At 49.5% G+C, this 16436-nt stretch overlaps 1 protein-coding gene across 4 annotated transcripts in view; it reads right to left on the reverse strand.

Annotated features, from left to right (window-relative positions):
- THADA (THADA armadillo repeat containing) overlaps positions 1-16436 on the reverse strand; it is a 329970-nt gene that overhangs the window by 34450 nt on the left and 279084 nt on the right. For all 4 annotated transcript variants that reach the window (XM_030310495.2, XM_030310494.2, XM_030310496.1 and 1 more), the window contains exon 36: positions 14021-14152. In XM_030310495.2, coding sequence (XP_030166355.1) covers positions 14021-14152 — 132 coding nt within the window. The remainder of the gene's footprint in view (positions 1-14020; positions 14153-16436) is intronic.

Genomic DNA, 16436 nt, shown 5'->3' on the forward strand with positions numbered 1-16436 from the left:
GTTGGAACTGGCCAGAGAAGAACTAGGGAAGGTCAGCACTGGGAAGATTTCTTATGCCCGTTTTCTAAGCTCTATAGTAGCATGAACATGACAACCATTTCCAGCAAACGGTAGTGAATGAAACAAATGAGACTGCCTCACTGCCATTGTTTTTACGAAGTGCCACTTGCACACACCTTCTGCATGGATGGTGAGGGAAGATGGGGCCAGGACAACTGTACGTATGTGGATGAATGAACCCTTTACAGCGAACTGGCAATTCTGCTTCTAAGGGTTCTGACCCCCTCACTGTGTGCTTGGGAAGCCACCAGAAAAGTATTCCTGACAGTTTCTCAGGGTCAAGTCTACATTACTTGGTCAGCATTCTGCTCCTTGTTGGACCAGTCTTTCACAGAAACTGCTGTCCCCTGGTCCCTCCTGTCCCTCCCCCAATGGCAGGGGTGCAGGCAGGACACTTGCAGGAGCAGTCCCCACACTGTGCATCTGGACAGCCTCCTGCGTCTTGTGGGGCAGAGCCAACATTTTTGAGTGTATATTTTACAACCGCAGCTTCAAAGTATAAAAATAGAGTGTGAAAAATAAAAACAGGACCCACAAGCAGAGCCTCAGTCGCGCTGCTGGTTAGAGAGGTTAGAGAATAATAAAATGAGAGTAACCAAACTGAAAGCTTGAAGAGGGCTCCACTTGCCTCGGCAAGGAAATTCCAGGGCCGGACCTGTGCACGCTCTCCTCAGTGCTGAAGGCAGCTCGGCTCCCACTTAAAACGTCTGTTAGCACTCCTGTCTCCCCTGGGAGTTATGTACGAAGGAAGGTTTTCTGGCCAGACTGCCAAGCCAGGAGTCTTTCACAGGGACCAACCCAGGCAGGAGGCGCGGAAGGAAAAGCCCACAAAGGCTGTGGGTCGAGGTGCCGCCCGCTTCTGCTTCTTCAAACACACCCAAGCTGGAACTCAAAACCTGAGAACAACCCGCATCCTTTTCCAAACAAAAAATCCAATCTTCTATGTCAGGTTCCATATATTTTCCTACCTCCATGCCCCATCCCAGCCCCTCTCCACAGCAGAAATCAATTTGCTTAATGGAGTAGGTTCGGGGGGGGGAGGGGGGTCTTCCTCCTCAAAGCTCTCATTGGGAACAGATTAAGGAGGAGGGAGCAAGAATAGGATTTTTCTTTTACTTTTGAAACAAATTAGCACACTTGCGACTTTGAGGCAGAACCACTCTGCTCCATGACTGGCTTTTATTTATTTATTATTATTTATTTATATTTTATTTCCTTAAAAAATATATTTATTATTCATTTTTAATTTACATTCAGGTTAGTTAGCATATAATACAATAATGTTTTCAGGAGCAGAACCCGGTGATTCACCCCCTACGTAAAACACCCAGTGCTCATCCCAACAAGTAGTCTATGACTGGCTTTTAAAAGAAGAGGGGAATTTCATTTTCTGGTATAATGGGACTGCATTGCTTGGGGAGCCCTTGTCAACTCATCCCAATTTAGCCTGACCCTCGAGGCCCAGTGCTGGATCATGAGGTGCCCTGGGGTCTGCATGAGGCTGGGGAGGGGCCTTCCACTCAAAGGTAGCTGCTCACCTCAACCCCCATGCGCACATTAAACCGTGCTTCGGGGGCAAAGGTTAGCCTGACGTGAAAATTTAACACGCCCATCCTCACTGGGATGGAGACCCAGTCCTTAAAAGCTTACAGTGTGTGTGGGCTCATAACCAAGAAACAATATAAGAGCTAAACAGTGTGGGTCTGAGAGAGAGAGAGAGAGACAGAGAGAGAACAAAGGCCTGAAGGCTTTGTGGGAAAGGAGGGCCTTGGGGGCTGGGCCTTGTGGAACCAGCAACATTTATGTAGGTTGATGACACACCACAAGGCCAATATGGACCAATCCACAGAGAGGGAACTCGCAGGGTGTGTGCAGAGAGATGACCTCGGGGCTCTCTCCTCTAAGTTCCCATTCTTGGGCTTTCTAAGGGTGGCCCCCCCCATGGCCGCCTTAAAGAGATAACTTTCTCTCAGGGTAATGCAATTACAAAATTGCCGTCTTATTTTCTAATAAAGTTTTGTGTTTGTTTTTTTCCTGTTTGTTTTTTGGGGTTTTTTTTGCACGATGTGTGTGGTCGTAAGAAATGTAATGGGGATAAGCAATTAAATTCGTCAAGTTATTAAAAAATTGTGACGAGAATCCTTGCTTCTTACTGCCTTTTCTTATAAAAACGGTCATGTGAGTTATTAAAAAAAATGTGGATGCCAATAAAGGGAAGCCTGTTGACTTTTAGGAATGACACCTGAGAGGGAAGAGTCCCAACAGTTAAGGCCAGAGGCTCTATCGTATTATCTCTGTGTCCCCAGCTGTTAGCAAGCAGCCAGGACTTTCTAGGAACTCAGTTAATTAGTACCTTTGTGAAAAGAAGAAGATGGGAAACGGCAAGAAGTGAAGGTCCTATGTCCCCAAATCCATTCTTCCTTCTTTACATAGAAATAGACTTTGTAGCTATACACACGTCCACTTAGTTCAAAACCATCTTTGCGAGCCTCCCTCGCTGAGCCATGTGGCACATGACCGAGTCCTGGCTGATGAGTCACTGCCGGACGTGGTGTATATCACGCCCAGGTGGGCCTTCCCTTCCCTCCTCCTCCCTGCTCGCTAGGCTGTGGCCGTGGCAGTGCGAACTGTAACTGCCGTCTGGATCATGAGCAGGACGGTGCCTACTGGAAACGGCAGAGCACCAAGCAAGAAGCGGTGGGCCCCTGGTGACCTGTGGACCTTTTATGTGAGGAGGGAGAAATAAGCCACTAACTTGTTCAAGCTACTTCAACTTGGTCTCTGTCACAGGTGCCAGATCTATACCCCAATCAAACACCAGCTGCTTCATGCTTGAATGCCGAGAAAATACTTCAGAAAGTCTGTCTCGAGATCCTTGGTTGTACTCTACTAACTTGAGTACTTCGGCTGGAAGTAGGGGTGGGGTGAGGGGAGAGGGAAATGTGGTGGTGGGGGTGGTGGGGAGTGGGCAAGCTTCAGTCAAGGCCAGCCTTTGTCTCTGATTCCCTCTTGACGCTCTCCACCTTTGCTCCTGTAGACCAGCTCACAAGAAACCACCCTGGAGGGGCGCCTGGGTGGCGCAGTCGGTTAAGCGTCCGACTTCAGCCAGGTCACGATCTCGCGGTCCGTGAGTTCGAGCCCCGCGTCGGGCTCTGGGCTGATGGCTCAGAGCCTGGAGCCTGTTTCCGATTCTGTGTCTCCCTCTCTCTCTGCCCCTCCCCCGTTCATGCTCTGTCTCTCTCTGTCCCAAAAATAAATAAACGTTGAAAAAAAAAAATTTTTTAAGAAACCACCCTGGAAAACCTGGATCACCGAACTACGGGAGGATTTCCTGCTCATTTAGATGACGCTGGGAGTGAACTGGCCAAAGTGTATCTCCTCCAATCCCGTTCTCCTCCTAACGCCCATGGACACGTTCACGTCCAAACGGCTTCTGTGTCCTCTTACAGAGAGCCACTCTGAAAGGCTTCCAGATGTACAACACACCAGCCTACACGTGCATCTAAATGCACACGCACGCTCTATGAGTACAGGTACAGGTACTCCCCGTGAAGGGCTGTCACCACCAGAGCCACCTCCCATCCTGTTCTCCTGCCTACGAGAGCTTCTGCCATGTGGATTCTTATAGTCAAAGGAGAGCTGTTGGAGCAAGGAAGCCCAGGTGATCATGCTCGGAGACTGAGGATAGAACGTGGGGTTCTGTGGGCAGGACAAGGGCTTTACAGGCTCTGGTTACCTTTCACACCTCTTGGGATAACAGCAGGATGCTGAAGAACAAGGGGCTACTATAGTGCCCAGATAGACTTTCTTGGGCAGGTATGTTGTGACAGTCCCGGTCTGACACTCATTTGGTTTGGGGGCCTGGAGGAAGAAGGTCATCCTCTGGTCAGTCTGCAGGTGGACAGAATAGGGCTGGTACAGTGGTTGCATGCTGCTCTATGTGGATGAAAGGTGTGGAGGAGTGCTGGGGAAGGGCTGACTCCCTGAGGAGTTGGCCTGAAGCTGGAGTGGGAGGGGGTGTGGCTGGCCACCCTGGGGGTGAATGAAGATGGGTCACCCTGACACCCTGACAGAGAAGTGACCCTAATTCCTGAAATGGGCTTAGAAGGAGGAAGGAAGACTGTTTGCAATAGTTACAATTTTTTTTTTTTTTATGTTTATTTTTGACAGAGAGAGAGACAGAGCATGAGCGTGGGAGGGGCAGAGAGAGAGGGAGCCACAGAATCAGAAGCAGGCTCCAGGCTCTGAGCTGTCAGCACAGAGCCCGATGTGGGGCTCGAACTCACAAACCGTGAGTTCATGACCTGAGCCGAAGTTGGATGCTCAACCGACTGAGCCATCCAGGCGCCCCGACTGTTCGCAATAGTTAGAAGAGGAATCCTGCATCCTGGGTGGCCTAGCCGAGGAAAGTGAGGGGGCCCGAGGTCAGAAGGGGAAAACAGAGACTGGAGCTGAGGCCAGAGCGGGAGAATGAGGATCACGGGCACTGGGCTTGTCCTGACTAAGCACGTCAGTGCCAGAGAGCCTGAGCCCCAGACCGTGGGCTTATCGTCACCCTCAGGGGTCAGTCACCTTGGGCCCAGGGAGCTTGGCTTTCAGGAGCAGCAACAGTGGAGGCAAAATGATGCAAAACTGACCCTTATTTCCTCGAGAGGAGCCTGTTGTTGTCTTTCTGGGGCTTAGTCACCGGGAGGCCATGGAAACAATCCTATCACCCCAGCAACCAGGCTCAGCCAAGGCACTCAGTGGCAGTGGCAGCCTGCTGCCAGAATGAAGATGGGAGCATTAGTTCGCATCTACTTTTGCACATGGGGTGGGGGGGGACAGCTGCCAGTGACGCACTCGCTGAGACGCAGGTGAACGTCACGGCCAGGCTTCCGGGGACACGGTGATGGGCAGGCAGTTTGGTGCACGGTAAGTGGAGCCGTACTGGGAGAAGAGAGGACCAGCTCCTGACAGCCACCCTCCTTCAACAGCGGTTTCCCTTCACCCTCTTCATGTGGTGCCAGGGGCCCGCTGGGAGTCAGAATCGAGATTCCCAGCTTGCTGGGTTTCCTCCCCTCGAACCCTTACTGACGATACAGATGAACACCCAGAGACCCTGAGAGAGAGGCCCGAGAGAGAGCAAGGCCGAGGAGCGCCAGGGCTCACTGCAGGTGTGGTTTTATTGCTGGGAGATGCCTGGTTTGGTAGAACATGCTGTTCTTCCCACCCCTGTGAGGTTGGAGCTCCTCCAGGCCCTCTCTCCAAGGCAGTGTTCCCTCTCCTCTGCCCTTACCCCACAGCACCTACCTCACACCTTGACCCCATCCCAGGAGTCCAGATTATTCTCAGGGGCACCCCTACGTTTCTGTCATTTCTTTTCTTTTTTACAGGATTTTTTTTAATGTTTACTTATTTTTGAGAGAGAGACGGAGTGCAAGTGGGGAGGGGCAGAGAGAGACGGAGACACAGAATCTGAAATGGGCTCCAGGCTCTGAGCTGTTAGCACAGGGCCCGACATGGGGCTTGAACTCGCAAACCACGAGATCATGACCTGAACTGAAGTTGGACGCTTAGCCGACCGAGCCACCCAGGTGCCCCTCTGTCATTTCTTTTTTTGTAGGGCAAGGCCTGGGGAGCAGTAGAGAGAAGTGCCATTCTGTGTCTCAGTGGGTTTGGGTTATAGACCTTTTCCCCACTAATTATGTGACCCTGGGGGCAATCATTTACTTTCCCTTGGCTTCAGTTTCCACAGCTAAAATCCTCAAGCCCTGTGATCCCCTTTAAGAAGGGGATTGGGAAATGGGGACAAATCAGCCTTGATATAGGACCTTCTGCCCCCCCAACCCCTACCCCCCCCCTGCAGCCAACTCCCCCCGCCTTCCCCAGGACAAGCTCTGTGTACCTGAGCTCCTGGGTCCCTAAGCCCGTTTTCCTGGGTTGATTCTAGTGTCTTCCTTTCAAAGACAACAACAGTAAATTAATTTAGAAGACTTTCAACACCCCTCCTCTGTTAACTCCTAGGCTCCAAACCTAGAGGGCTGGGCCTAGAGCCCCCTGTCTGTCTCAGAGGAAGTGCCGAACGCGAGGCCTTGTCACTATGGAACCTGAGCTCCAACACTGCCTCGATACTTCTCTTGCACGGGACCCTGGGTCCATTGCTTCAACTCTCTGACCTTCAGGTGATTCATATTTAAAATGGAGCCAAAAGTAAAATATCTCACAGTGGCTGGGAGAATTAAAAGAAGGAAGAGTGCCTGGTGGGTAATGTTCTGTGTCTCCCTACCCCTGCCACTGGCCTACTCAGAGTGGGGAAGAGACTACCACAAGAGGCCCCAGGAGGAAGGCGCCCCCATTCTCAGAGCTACTGCCCCCAACTCAAGGCCTTCCAGATGGATCCATTTGGCACTGGCCCCAGTCCCCTGACCAGGGCCTGAGGATCTACTGGAACTCTCCCCTGGCTGGTCACCTCCCAGTGCCAGGCCCATGGGCCGCTATGGGTGAAACTCTTGCTCAAGGAATTCCATCTGGTGTGAGGCAGAATGAAACGATGAGAGAGAGGTACAGCTAGTACCTGGCTCTGCCACAGTGGCCTTGCCTCAGCATGTGCTCAGTTCCTTGTTGAGTTAACGTCTCTGGGAAGACAGGGGCCTACCTCAGGACACCACCTCAGGAAAACTTCACAAACAAAGAGAATCCAAAGAGCTCTGCGTCCCTTGCCTTAGGTTGACTCTGAAAACACTCATCTCTTTACTGTGTTTAGCTGCTGCAGTTGACACATTCCTCCACTCGTTCATCCAACTGATCGTCCAGCAGTTTTTGTGGAGCGTCTACTATGCGCCAGGTGCTGGGAATACAGCAGCCAGCAGAAGAGACAAAAATCTTACCCTCTTGGAACTTTCATTCTGGTGGAGGGAGACATAGAACAAAGTAAAGAAACAGTAAAAGAAGACAGTGAAAGGACTAGGTGGAGAATTAAATCATCAGGGTGAAGTCACAGCAAATGATTAGGTGGCTGCTCTAAACTGGGTGGTCGAGGCAGACTCTGTGGAGGTGACACGGAAGCAGAGATAGCAGAGACTGAAACAAGGAGGTTAGCTGTGTGGAACCAGGAAAGACCCGGTTCTTCCTCAAGCAGAGGAAGTGGCTAGTGCCAAGAGCCTGAGGCTGGAAGGAGCCCGGTGAGTTAAAGAACCCTGAGGAAGGCTGGAGTGGCTGGAGTAGAGAAAGAGAGGGAGAGAGCATAGTTGGAGATGAGGCTGCAGAGAGGCAGGGGTGAGTTCGGGTACGGCTTTCTATGGTACTTTAGGAATTGGCTTTTATTCTGAGAGAGAAGGAAAGCCAAGGGACAGCTCGCAGCAGGACAGCACCATCATCCGACTTACTTCCTAAGAAGAGCCCATTAACAGCCTCGCGGACAAGGGACTGCAGGTAGGTAGGAGCAAAGGCAGGAAGACCAGGCTGGAGGTTTCTGCAGAAGCCCAGGAGAGAGGTGATGGTGGCTTGGACCAGCAAATGAAACAAGCCTGGGGGCAGGCACTTTGTAACTATTTCTTGAATGAATATGTCTGATGTCACCATTTTTTGCTTCATACTTAAACAGTAAGAGAAAAAAGCTGCGGACCATCTAGGCAGGCATGAAAGGGGGATTGAGAAAACAATTCAGAATTTAAAAAACAGGCAAAAAGAAATGACAGAGGCAGGTCAGGCCTGGAGACACGTGTGAAGGTTCATTCTGGTGCAGTGGTTATCTGATTTGGGTCATTCTTCTCTAGAAGAATATACTTGGTATAGACAAATCAGGTTACACTCAGGGAGCAGAAAGCCCTCTAACTCTGAGCCTGGGGCCGGCTCTGGCACCCCAGCACAGAAGAGACACTGTGGACAGTGTACATGAGCAACTTAGGGAAGAAGCTACAGGGAGGCAGAGGGAGGAGGTAGGCCATACTGTGAGGGCTCTTCTCCCAGGACCACCAGGGAACTGAAAACAGCAGAGGGCCTCTCCCTACCCGCCCCCCCCCCCCCACCAGGCTCATAGCTGGGTGGGCAGGAGGCCTTGGCGGACAGTCCTAGAGGTTCCGGGGGTGGAGCTGCCCATGACTCAGGCCCACAGCCCTGGGGCTTTGCTGACCGGGTGTCACTGCGGGGCCGCTGTGTAATGTCACAGTGACCTGGCCTCCCAACGTGCTTGCTCAAGGGTTGGAGCCTATGAGATGTGTTGGTGCTGTCATGCTGTCGGGCTCTGTGTGGGTGGCAACTGTGCACGTACGCACGTGTGTGAGGGGGTGGGGCGTGGGTGTTGGGGGAGGAACACAGTTTTGGGGAAATTGGGCAGGCATCGGGTCTTTTCTTCTTCACCTTGCCATAGTCTAGCTGACTGTTCCAATTTTGCCCACAAAGCCACCTGCCTACGGCCCCCTCCTCCAACCTCTAGGTCTCAATTTTTCTACCTTCTTCTCCTGTTCTGCCCTTTTGCCTCCCTGCTAAGCTCCTTTGTTATTCTGGAGTCTCCAGGGGTCCTCAGGCCAAGCCCGGACTTCCTGCCATGTCTCCTGGGTAACTGGGGGCTGCAGTCCCTGCAGCCCCGGGCTGGTTCCCTGGCCCCACAGTCAGGAGACCCAGACCTGAGAGGTAGGAGTGAGGAAGAACTGAGCACTACAAGGGCTGCAAACTGTTAGCCTGCAAGACCCAGACAGTGGTCACTCAGGACAGCTGTTCCAGTTGTCGCTGGAGCGGATTCGCGCCCAGAGCGTCGGGCTGCCTGTTCTGGAGCACTTGCTTAGCTCGGAGGGCGCTCCAGTCTCCTTAGGAACTGGGGACTGGCCAGTTACTGACTGTTAGGTGGCCTACTGTGGTCAAAGAGAAGTCCATCAATACAAACTGAGCACCCACAGTGTACCTAATAGGAGACAGTCTAACTCATGGGCAAGTTAGGAAGATAAGGCTAAAACAAAAAACAAAACAAAACAAAAAAACAAAAAACACGAAAGAGGAAAGTGATTGGAGGGCAGACAAATGAATGGCAATGTGGGGTGATTCAGTAACCAAATAGAGCAGGGGTTCGGAGAAGGGGAGATCCTGGGAAGCTGGGGTGTTATAGGTGGGGCTGAATGTGTCACCACAGACGATTTCTATTTGGCAGGAGGAGCAGAAGTTTTACATGATTTTTGTGGGTAAGAGACCTGGTGGGAGAGAGGGATCAGAATTACTCAGGGCACCAAGACTCCAAGGAGAAGAACTACCAGTTAGCTGTGCTTGAGCAGGTGGCTTGCTTCTCTCTCCCTTCCTTTCTCCCTCCCTGTGTGTTCATGCCTGTTTGTCTTTCTTAAAAGTCCTTTCCATTTTTTACAGGAGAAGTTTCTCCCAAGAAGTCATCCTTCTTGAACCTAAACACTGACAATAGGTATGAGGTCTGGAGCCCTTTCAATTCCTCCCCTGCTGCTTTTACCCAGAACACTGCCTAACTGGAGAATCGCACACATTTAGTGAGTTAAATGTAAACACTGTCCAGGTTGGTCCCTCACCCCTGCCCAGTGGAAGCCCTTGTTCGAATGGAATCCAACATGAAATGCTGATGTGCACAGAATGGATGGGAGTGAGCTGCTCAGGTGAGAGTAGGGGGCCCAGGAAAGCAGGAGCCACAGAGCTGATGGGTGATTCCTACTCTAAAAACTATAGCTCTTTCCACAGCCACTCAAGGCTGGAAGTGAGGTCAGTGCAGGGAAAGAAGGTGGAGCCTCACCTGGAGCCCTGCCCATACCCTTTCTTGTCCTGGTTGCAAATTTCAATCCCCTACTGCTGAGTCCTAGAAACACCATCTCTGCTGTCCCTCTCGGGGTGCTCTGTGGTTGATCTAGAGTAGGGAGGTGGAGAGCGTCGTGCTGCTGGGGCTTCCTGAGGTACAGCTGGTGAAGCTGAGAGAGCCCCCGGGGTGCTCGGAGAGTTGATGGGCTGTGAGTCTCACCTTCCAGGTGGCCGTGTGGGATGAAGCACGTGCAGGAGGTCAGCAGGCATAAATGTGAACAACACACACACACCTTCCCGAGGACTATTTAGGCACGAGGTTATTTTCTCCAGGCGTCTCAGAATCATCAACTAATGGTTCCACAAATCTACACCTGAAGCCAGACGTGTGCAAAGCGACATGCTAGGGATGCAGTGTGAAACCACTGATTTAATGCTTGCGTCTTCTTCTGTATTTTCCAGCCCCTGCCCTGCTAAGGAGTGCCAGGGTTCCCAGGATAACTGTGCAGTGTGCTGCACAGGGCAGGACAGAGCCGGACAGTTCGTTCTGTTCCTATAGCAGATAAAGGCCCCCTTTTGCCCTCGCAATTTCTGTCACCCCTCTCCCCGGCGCCTAAAGAATATTCTGTCCTGGATCACAGTGCCTTGTGGCCTCTATGGACCCTTCCCAATTCCTGGTAGTTTCATTTCCTGGAAGGCTGCAGCTCAGAGCCAGAGGCTCACAGGTTTGAGGCCTAGAAGTCCTCTCTGCTTTCCCTTCTCTCCCACCTCCCACTAGCACCAGCAGCAGTCTGCAAACCGGTGAGTCTACCTGCCATGTTCTCCTATCCAGTCCCCAGGGACAGCGGCTCGTGAGGACCCTCGCCACCCACTCCCAGCTGGTCTCCCTGCCAGCGGTCTCCCTCCCTCACCCCAGCCAGAGCCATCTCGCATACCGCTGCCGGAAACAGCTCCTCAGATACACGCTGCTGACAGCGCTGCTCCTGTTTAAAGCCCTTTCCAGCCTCCCATCACTGACAGAAGGAGGTCCTTAACTTGGTGTTCACAGTCACCCCAACCGTGCATGCCCTGTCTTCCCGCTTCATCCCCCACTCCACTCCCCTGGCCACACGAGGCCACTCTGCTCCCCAGTCAGCTCCCAAGGTCCCTCTGACTCCAAGTTCTGGCTCCGGCTTCTTCTTTGTTGAAATGCTCCCAGCTGTGTCCCATTTATCCTGTCTTTTGGGCCAGCCCCACTCTCAGGGACCTGAGACCGCACAATCTCTAGACCGCACAATCAAGATGCACCTTGCATGTCCCTGTGCCCCTGGCATGCTACTACACAGTGTATTCGCAAAGTTCTCTGTCCACATCCAGCCCTCATTGTAGGATGGGATCTGAGGCAGGGAGTCCTTGTGTTTTATTTTATTCTTAAGAGGAAAAGTGAGAATTCTTATTATTTTTAACAATATTTAGCTTCCTCATCGAAGACATTAAATACTACCATGATTTAGTAATAACACTGTACTATGGCATTCATTAAACCATTGACTTGGGGACAAGATGAGTGACATGTATTTGCAAGCTATTCATGATTCAGGAGTGACAATTAACTTTGAACACCACAGAGCAAACCATTAGTGGTGTATTCTACAAAATCCCTGCTGCTGAAGGAATGTGAAAGGTTCCCATCAGCTGCTTGATATCCTTGAGAGATGTCAAAACAAGACAATACTGTTCTCACGAATCAGCTGGCTGAACTTCCGACTTAAGCGAAAAATCAGGGTGATCCTCAGGCTTTGGCTACTTTTCAGTCCCAAGCAGAAATAGATGTATATTTTTTGCTCGAGAAAATCAAAGTTGTATTATGGAGGTTCTACGCATTGCTACCAGGCTGAATAAAGACTACATGGGGAAGTGCTGAGAGCAAATGTCCCCACATGGTGACATTATACGTTGCTGGGACCTTTGAAGAATCTGGCTTGGGTCTGATTTTCTGGAAGCAAAAATTCACTAAAAATGAGTAAAAAGGGAAGGGGTGGGCAGGATGTTATTATATAATTCAGGGGAAAGGAGTCACAGCGGGGGAGTCACGACACAGTGGACTGCTGATAAGCCAGTCGGATGGTTCTAGCGATATATGCTGTGTTGGTGTTTTCAAGTTGTGGAATTGGATTTTTAAAAGACATTTTTATTTTGAAATAATTTCAAACATACAGAAAAAATGCAGGTATGGCAACTCCACATCTGTGTCTACTATTTATACGCACACACAGTTTTTTTTCTGAACCATTTGAGAGTACTAGCAGGCAGTGTGTTCTTTTACCCCTAAACATTTCAGTTGTCTTTTCCTAAGAACAAAAATATTCTCTTACAAAACCACAGTACGGTTGTCAAATTCAGGAAATTTAACATTGATCTTAATCTACAGACAGTATTTCAACATTATCAGTTGTTCTAGAAACTTCCTGTACTGCTTTTCACCCCTCTAGTACCGGATCTGGTCCAGGGTAACATACTACATTTATTTATTTATTTTTATTATTTTTTTAAAGTGTTTTTTTAATTTATTTTTGAGAGAGAGGAGAGAGAGAGAGAGAGAGAGAGAGAGAGAGAGACCGAGTATGAGGGGGGGAGGGGCAGAGAGAGAGGGAGACACAGAATCCAAAGAAGGCTCCAGGCTCTGAGCTGTCAGCACAGAGCCTGATGTGGGGCTTGAACTTGTGAACCACGATATCATGACCTGAGCCGAAGTCAGATGCTTAACCAACTGAGCCACCCAGGCGCCCCATGGTAATATACTACATTTAACTGTTACAGATTGCTTGTCTTTTTCACACCTCAGATCCTCTTTTCATAGGTCACGGTGAGGAATACAAAAATAGACAGGTAGCCTTTTACATTTATTATTCTCTCAGAGGCTTTTATACTTGGATTTTTCCATGTGAAAGGCACTCAATATATAATTATTAATTTGTATTTCTTGAGGAAAACTTCAAACTAGAAGGGGGGGGAACACGGTAATACTCTTTTACTATAGGTGAATTTGAAGAAATTCTGAAAGAAATAAAAGTAGTCGGGCAATAACTATAAAGATGAGGAGGGACTAAGTCCACTAATGAATTTCAATATGCAATAACCTATCCTGTTTTTGGTGGAGAGGGTCTTAGAGAAATCTAGTGAGTGTTATATTCCACCAAATATTTACAGAGCAATTGCTGGGTGCTCTGTGTGTCCTTCTAAGGAAAACACACAACTGGAAAGTGGAATGAATCACTAACGGCAGAATTACATATCCAAGAACTCTGACGGGTGGGAAGCGGGTGGGGAGACGGCCGCTTGCGCATCACTACCGCGCACCAAACTGCACGTCTTCCCACTGAGAGGCGAAGCCAGTCCTGACCAAACCTGCTCTGGAGCAGCACCACCAAGAGATGATTAAAAAGTCAGCTTCTCCCATATATGCCATTACAACACAGGACTCTGGTAGGAGGATGTTCACATACTCCAAGGGAAGCTTCCAAGATCGTCAGCCACTGGGACGAGGAACCCTGAGTTGGTCACAGACCCTGCATGGCTATTCCCCCTCCCATTCTGCTGTCTATTGAGGTAAACTTCTTTGCTCAGCCTGTGACCTCTTGCCTCCAAATGGTGTTCTTGCTTCTCCTTGGGATGGCTGACCCAGAGAGCTTTCCTGACACCCCAAGTGCAGGGAGCCCAAGTCCACCAGAGCGGTCACCCTCCCAGAGGGCCACTCGTCCAGAGGTGTGACCTTGCTTCTGCTCCAAGTTAACTTGACTCACACTCAGCTGTTTCTGCCACATGTAAAAACTCACAGAAGGACAAAATGATGGATCTACGATTCCTGGGTTATGCAACCACACAGATAATCAAGACTTGGCCTTATTTAAAAAGGATGACCACGTAACTAGCAAAAGGCACTGTTTATTAGGTTTCTATCTTCGAAGACAATTTTGTCTATGATGTCCTAGAGCAGGGGTCAGCAAACTACGGCTAACAGATCAAATCTGGGCAGCCACCTATTTTTTGTAAATAAGGTTTTATTGGAACACAGTCACACCCCATGTTTACCTATTGTTTAGGGCTGCTTTCCCACTAGAATAGCAAAGTCGAGACAGAAACCAAATGGCCAATGAAGCCTAAAATATTCACTCTCTGGCTATTTATAGAAAAAGTGTGCCAACTTCTGTCTAAGAGCAATAAGACACTGCAAAAAAGGGTAAGAACGAGGTACCTGTTGACTGGCAGGTGTTTTCTTGTGACATGGCGGTTGCCACAGTCTCCGTGGCAGCATCTCTGACGGCCTGCTCTTCACTCTGCAGGAGGGTGAGGACACATCTCCAGAGAGCAAGTGTATCCTGCAGTTCTAAGAAGACCAAAAGGAATTCAAATGACTTAGGGTTCAATTTACAAGCAGGTACCAATACTGCTTCAAATCTAGGGTGGAAGAGGGCAGTATTTAATGAGCAACAGCCATTCCTTTCTTCCTGGATACTGCAAGAACGGAAGACTTGGCAGTCAGATAAACACTGGAAGAGAGAGGGTCCTAAGGGGAAAGGTTTGGAAAGGTCTGTTTTTTGAGGGGAAGGCTTCTGGAGGCAACCAGCCCCAGGCAAGGCTCCCCACAAGGTGCGGCCTGGCTGACTAAGGCCCCGGGCCCAGCTGTCCACAATGACTCATGATTCTCAGGAATGAAACTTTATGCATAAAGAGTGCTTTAGGGAAACTAGCCCAGTGTTGATTTGAGTGACTGCTTGAGCTTATAAATTCTGAAAGCAAAGTTTCAATCAAGATTATACTTTGGGGAGCAAGAACTTTTGAAAAGGGGAGAGAACCACGCACGATAAAGATAAAGACGCCAGCCTGTGCCACCTCTATGTGGAGCCCACTATCTGACCACCACTGCCCCTGGGCAGGAACTCTGGCTGGTCCCCATGCTAGGTGCTGCTGTGGACAATGGGGTAGGGAAAGACAGTATATGCCCCTGAGCCCCTGGGTGGCTCAGTCAGTTAAGCATCTGACTTCGGCTCAGGTCATGATCTCGCGGTTCGTGAGTTCGAGCCCTGCGTCGGGCTCTGTGTTGACAGCTCAGAGCACGGAGCCTGCTTCAGATTCTGTGTCTCCCCCTCTCTCTGTGTCTCCCCCCCACTCACACTCTGTCTCTCTCTCCCTCAAGAATAAACAAAATGAAAAAATTTAAAAGAAATCACAGATGGAAATGTATGGCTGTGCCTCACAGCAGGGAAAGATCACAGTGGACTGGTGTGCCCCAGGCAGCTTTGATGAGGGAGGTGAGAGGTGGACAGGGCCTCACAGAAAGGATATATGGTGTATAGGGGGTGGGCCCAGGCTTGGGCAGAGTCACAATGGGAGGGCCACAGGAGACCATACTCATCATCCCTAGCCTTTCAATGGGGGCCTATCCTGTTGAACTCTCCTTAGGTCTAAGGACCTCATCTGCCCACGGAGAACTTGATATTAGAGTCACTAGTGCTTTAGTCAAACCAAGAACACCAACGTTCCCTCTGGGGTTTTGTTCTCTCTTTTCTGTTATAAATCTGGCTTTAAATTTTACACAGTCTTTCAGAATCTATGCACTCTAATTGTTCTCTCAGGTTTAATATTTTCCTTTCTTAATAGTTTCCTCTTTAACATGGTCATTTATACTCTCAGAGATCTTCAATCTTCCCTTTTTAGTCCATTTTGATTTTTCTTTTTCCTTAAATGACTTTGTTCTGTCCTTGACTTGTCCCCATGCACTTTTATGTCCTTTGTCTTTCAGTTCTGTACCTATTTTTCATGCTCTTACAGGCCCTCAGCCACCACTGACCTCCTTCCTTACTGCATATAATGCTATAACCAGCTCCAGGAACTGATTATGAACCAATGGCTCTTAACCAGTACTCAATTTCGCTCAGAATTCCAAGTTATTTCACACACATTTTGCCTCATCCGAGCTAGGGTTACAGTGGCCAAAGTTACCCAGAAAATGCTACAATTGCTATCCCCACTGGAGAGGCTTCACCAAAGTTTTTGGTAAAGCTTTGCTCTTATTCCTCTGGGTCTGATGATTAAATCCCAATCACTGAAGGCCCCTTCCAGCTTTCCTTTGGGTGTAAGAAAAATGTGTGGAAGTCACTTAGAGGAAAGAATTAAAAAGATATCAAAGACAACTTTGTTTCCCAGAGATATCCAGACACATGAGACATTTCAATGGTCTGAACTGTGCTAACACTGAAAATTTGAGTCTCACCGTCTAAAAGAACAATTCTTTCCTTGAGTCTGTAAATCCTTTCTCCACAACTCCACTGAGAGCTCTCTGCATGCAGGGACCATGGCTTATTCTTATTCTTTGAATCTGCTTTTCACATTAACCTCAACACCAAGTCCTATTGATTTGCTTCCCAAACGCCTTTTGAGCCTGTCCTTTCTTCTTCTTTAATGCCCTGGCTTCACCCTGACCCATTCCTTTCTCACCAAGATCATTGCATCAGGCTTCCTGGAAGAGGTGACGGTTAGGGTGAGTCTTGAAAGACAAACAGAAGTCATTCAAGCAGCAGTCTGTTTAAAGAACTGTTCCCTACCGATGATGCACGGAGCCTATGTTTGGGAGTGGTGGCCTATGAGCAGGGAGGGCTGGGCAGGGCACC

The sequence above is a fragment of the Lynx canadensis genome, chromosome A3 (assembly GCF_007474595.2).
Source record: "Lynx canadensis isolate LIC74 chromosome A3, mLynCan4.pri.v2, whole genome shotgun sequence".
NCBI classification, from domain to species: Eukaryota; Metazoa; Chordata; class Mammalia; order Carnivora; family Felidae; genus Lynx; species Lynx canadensis.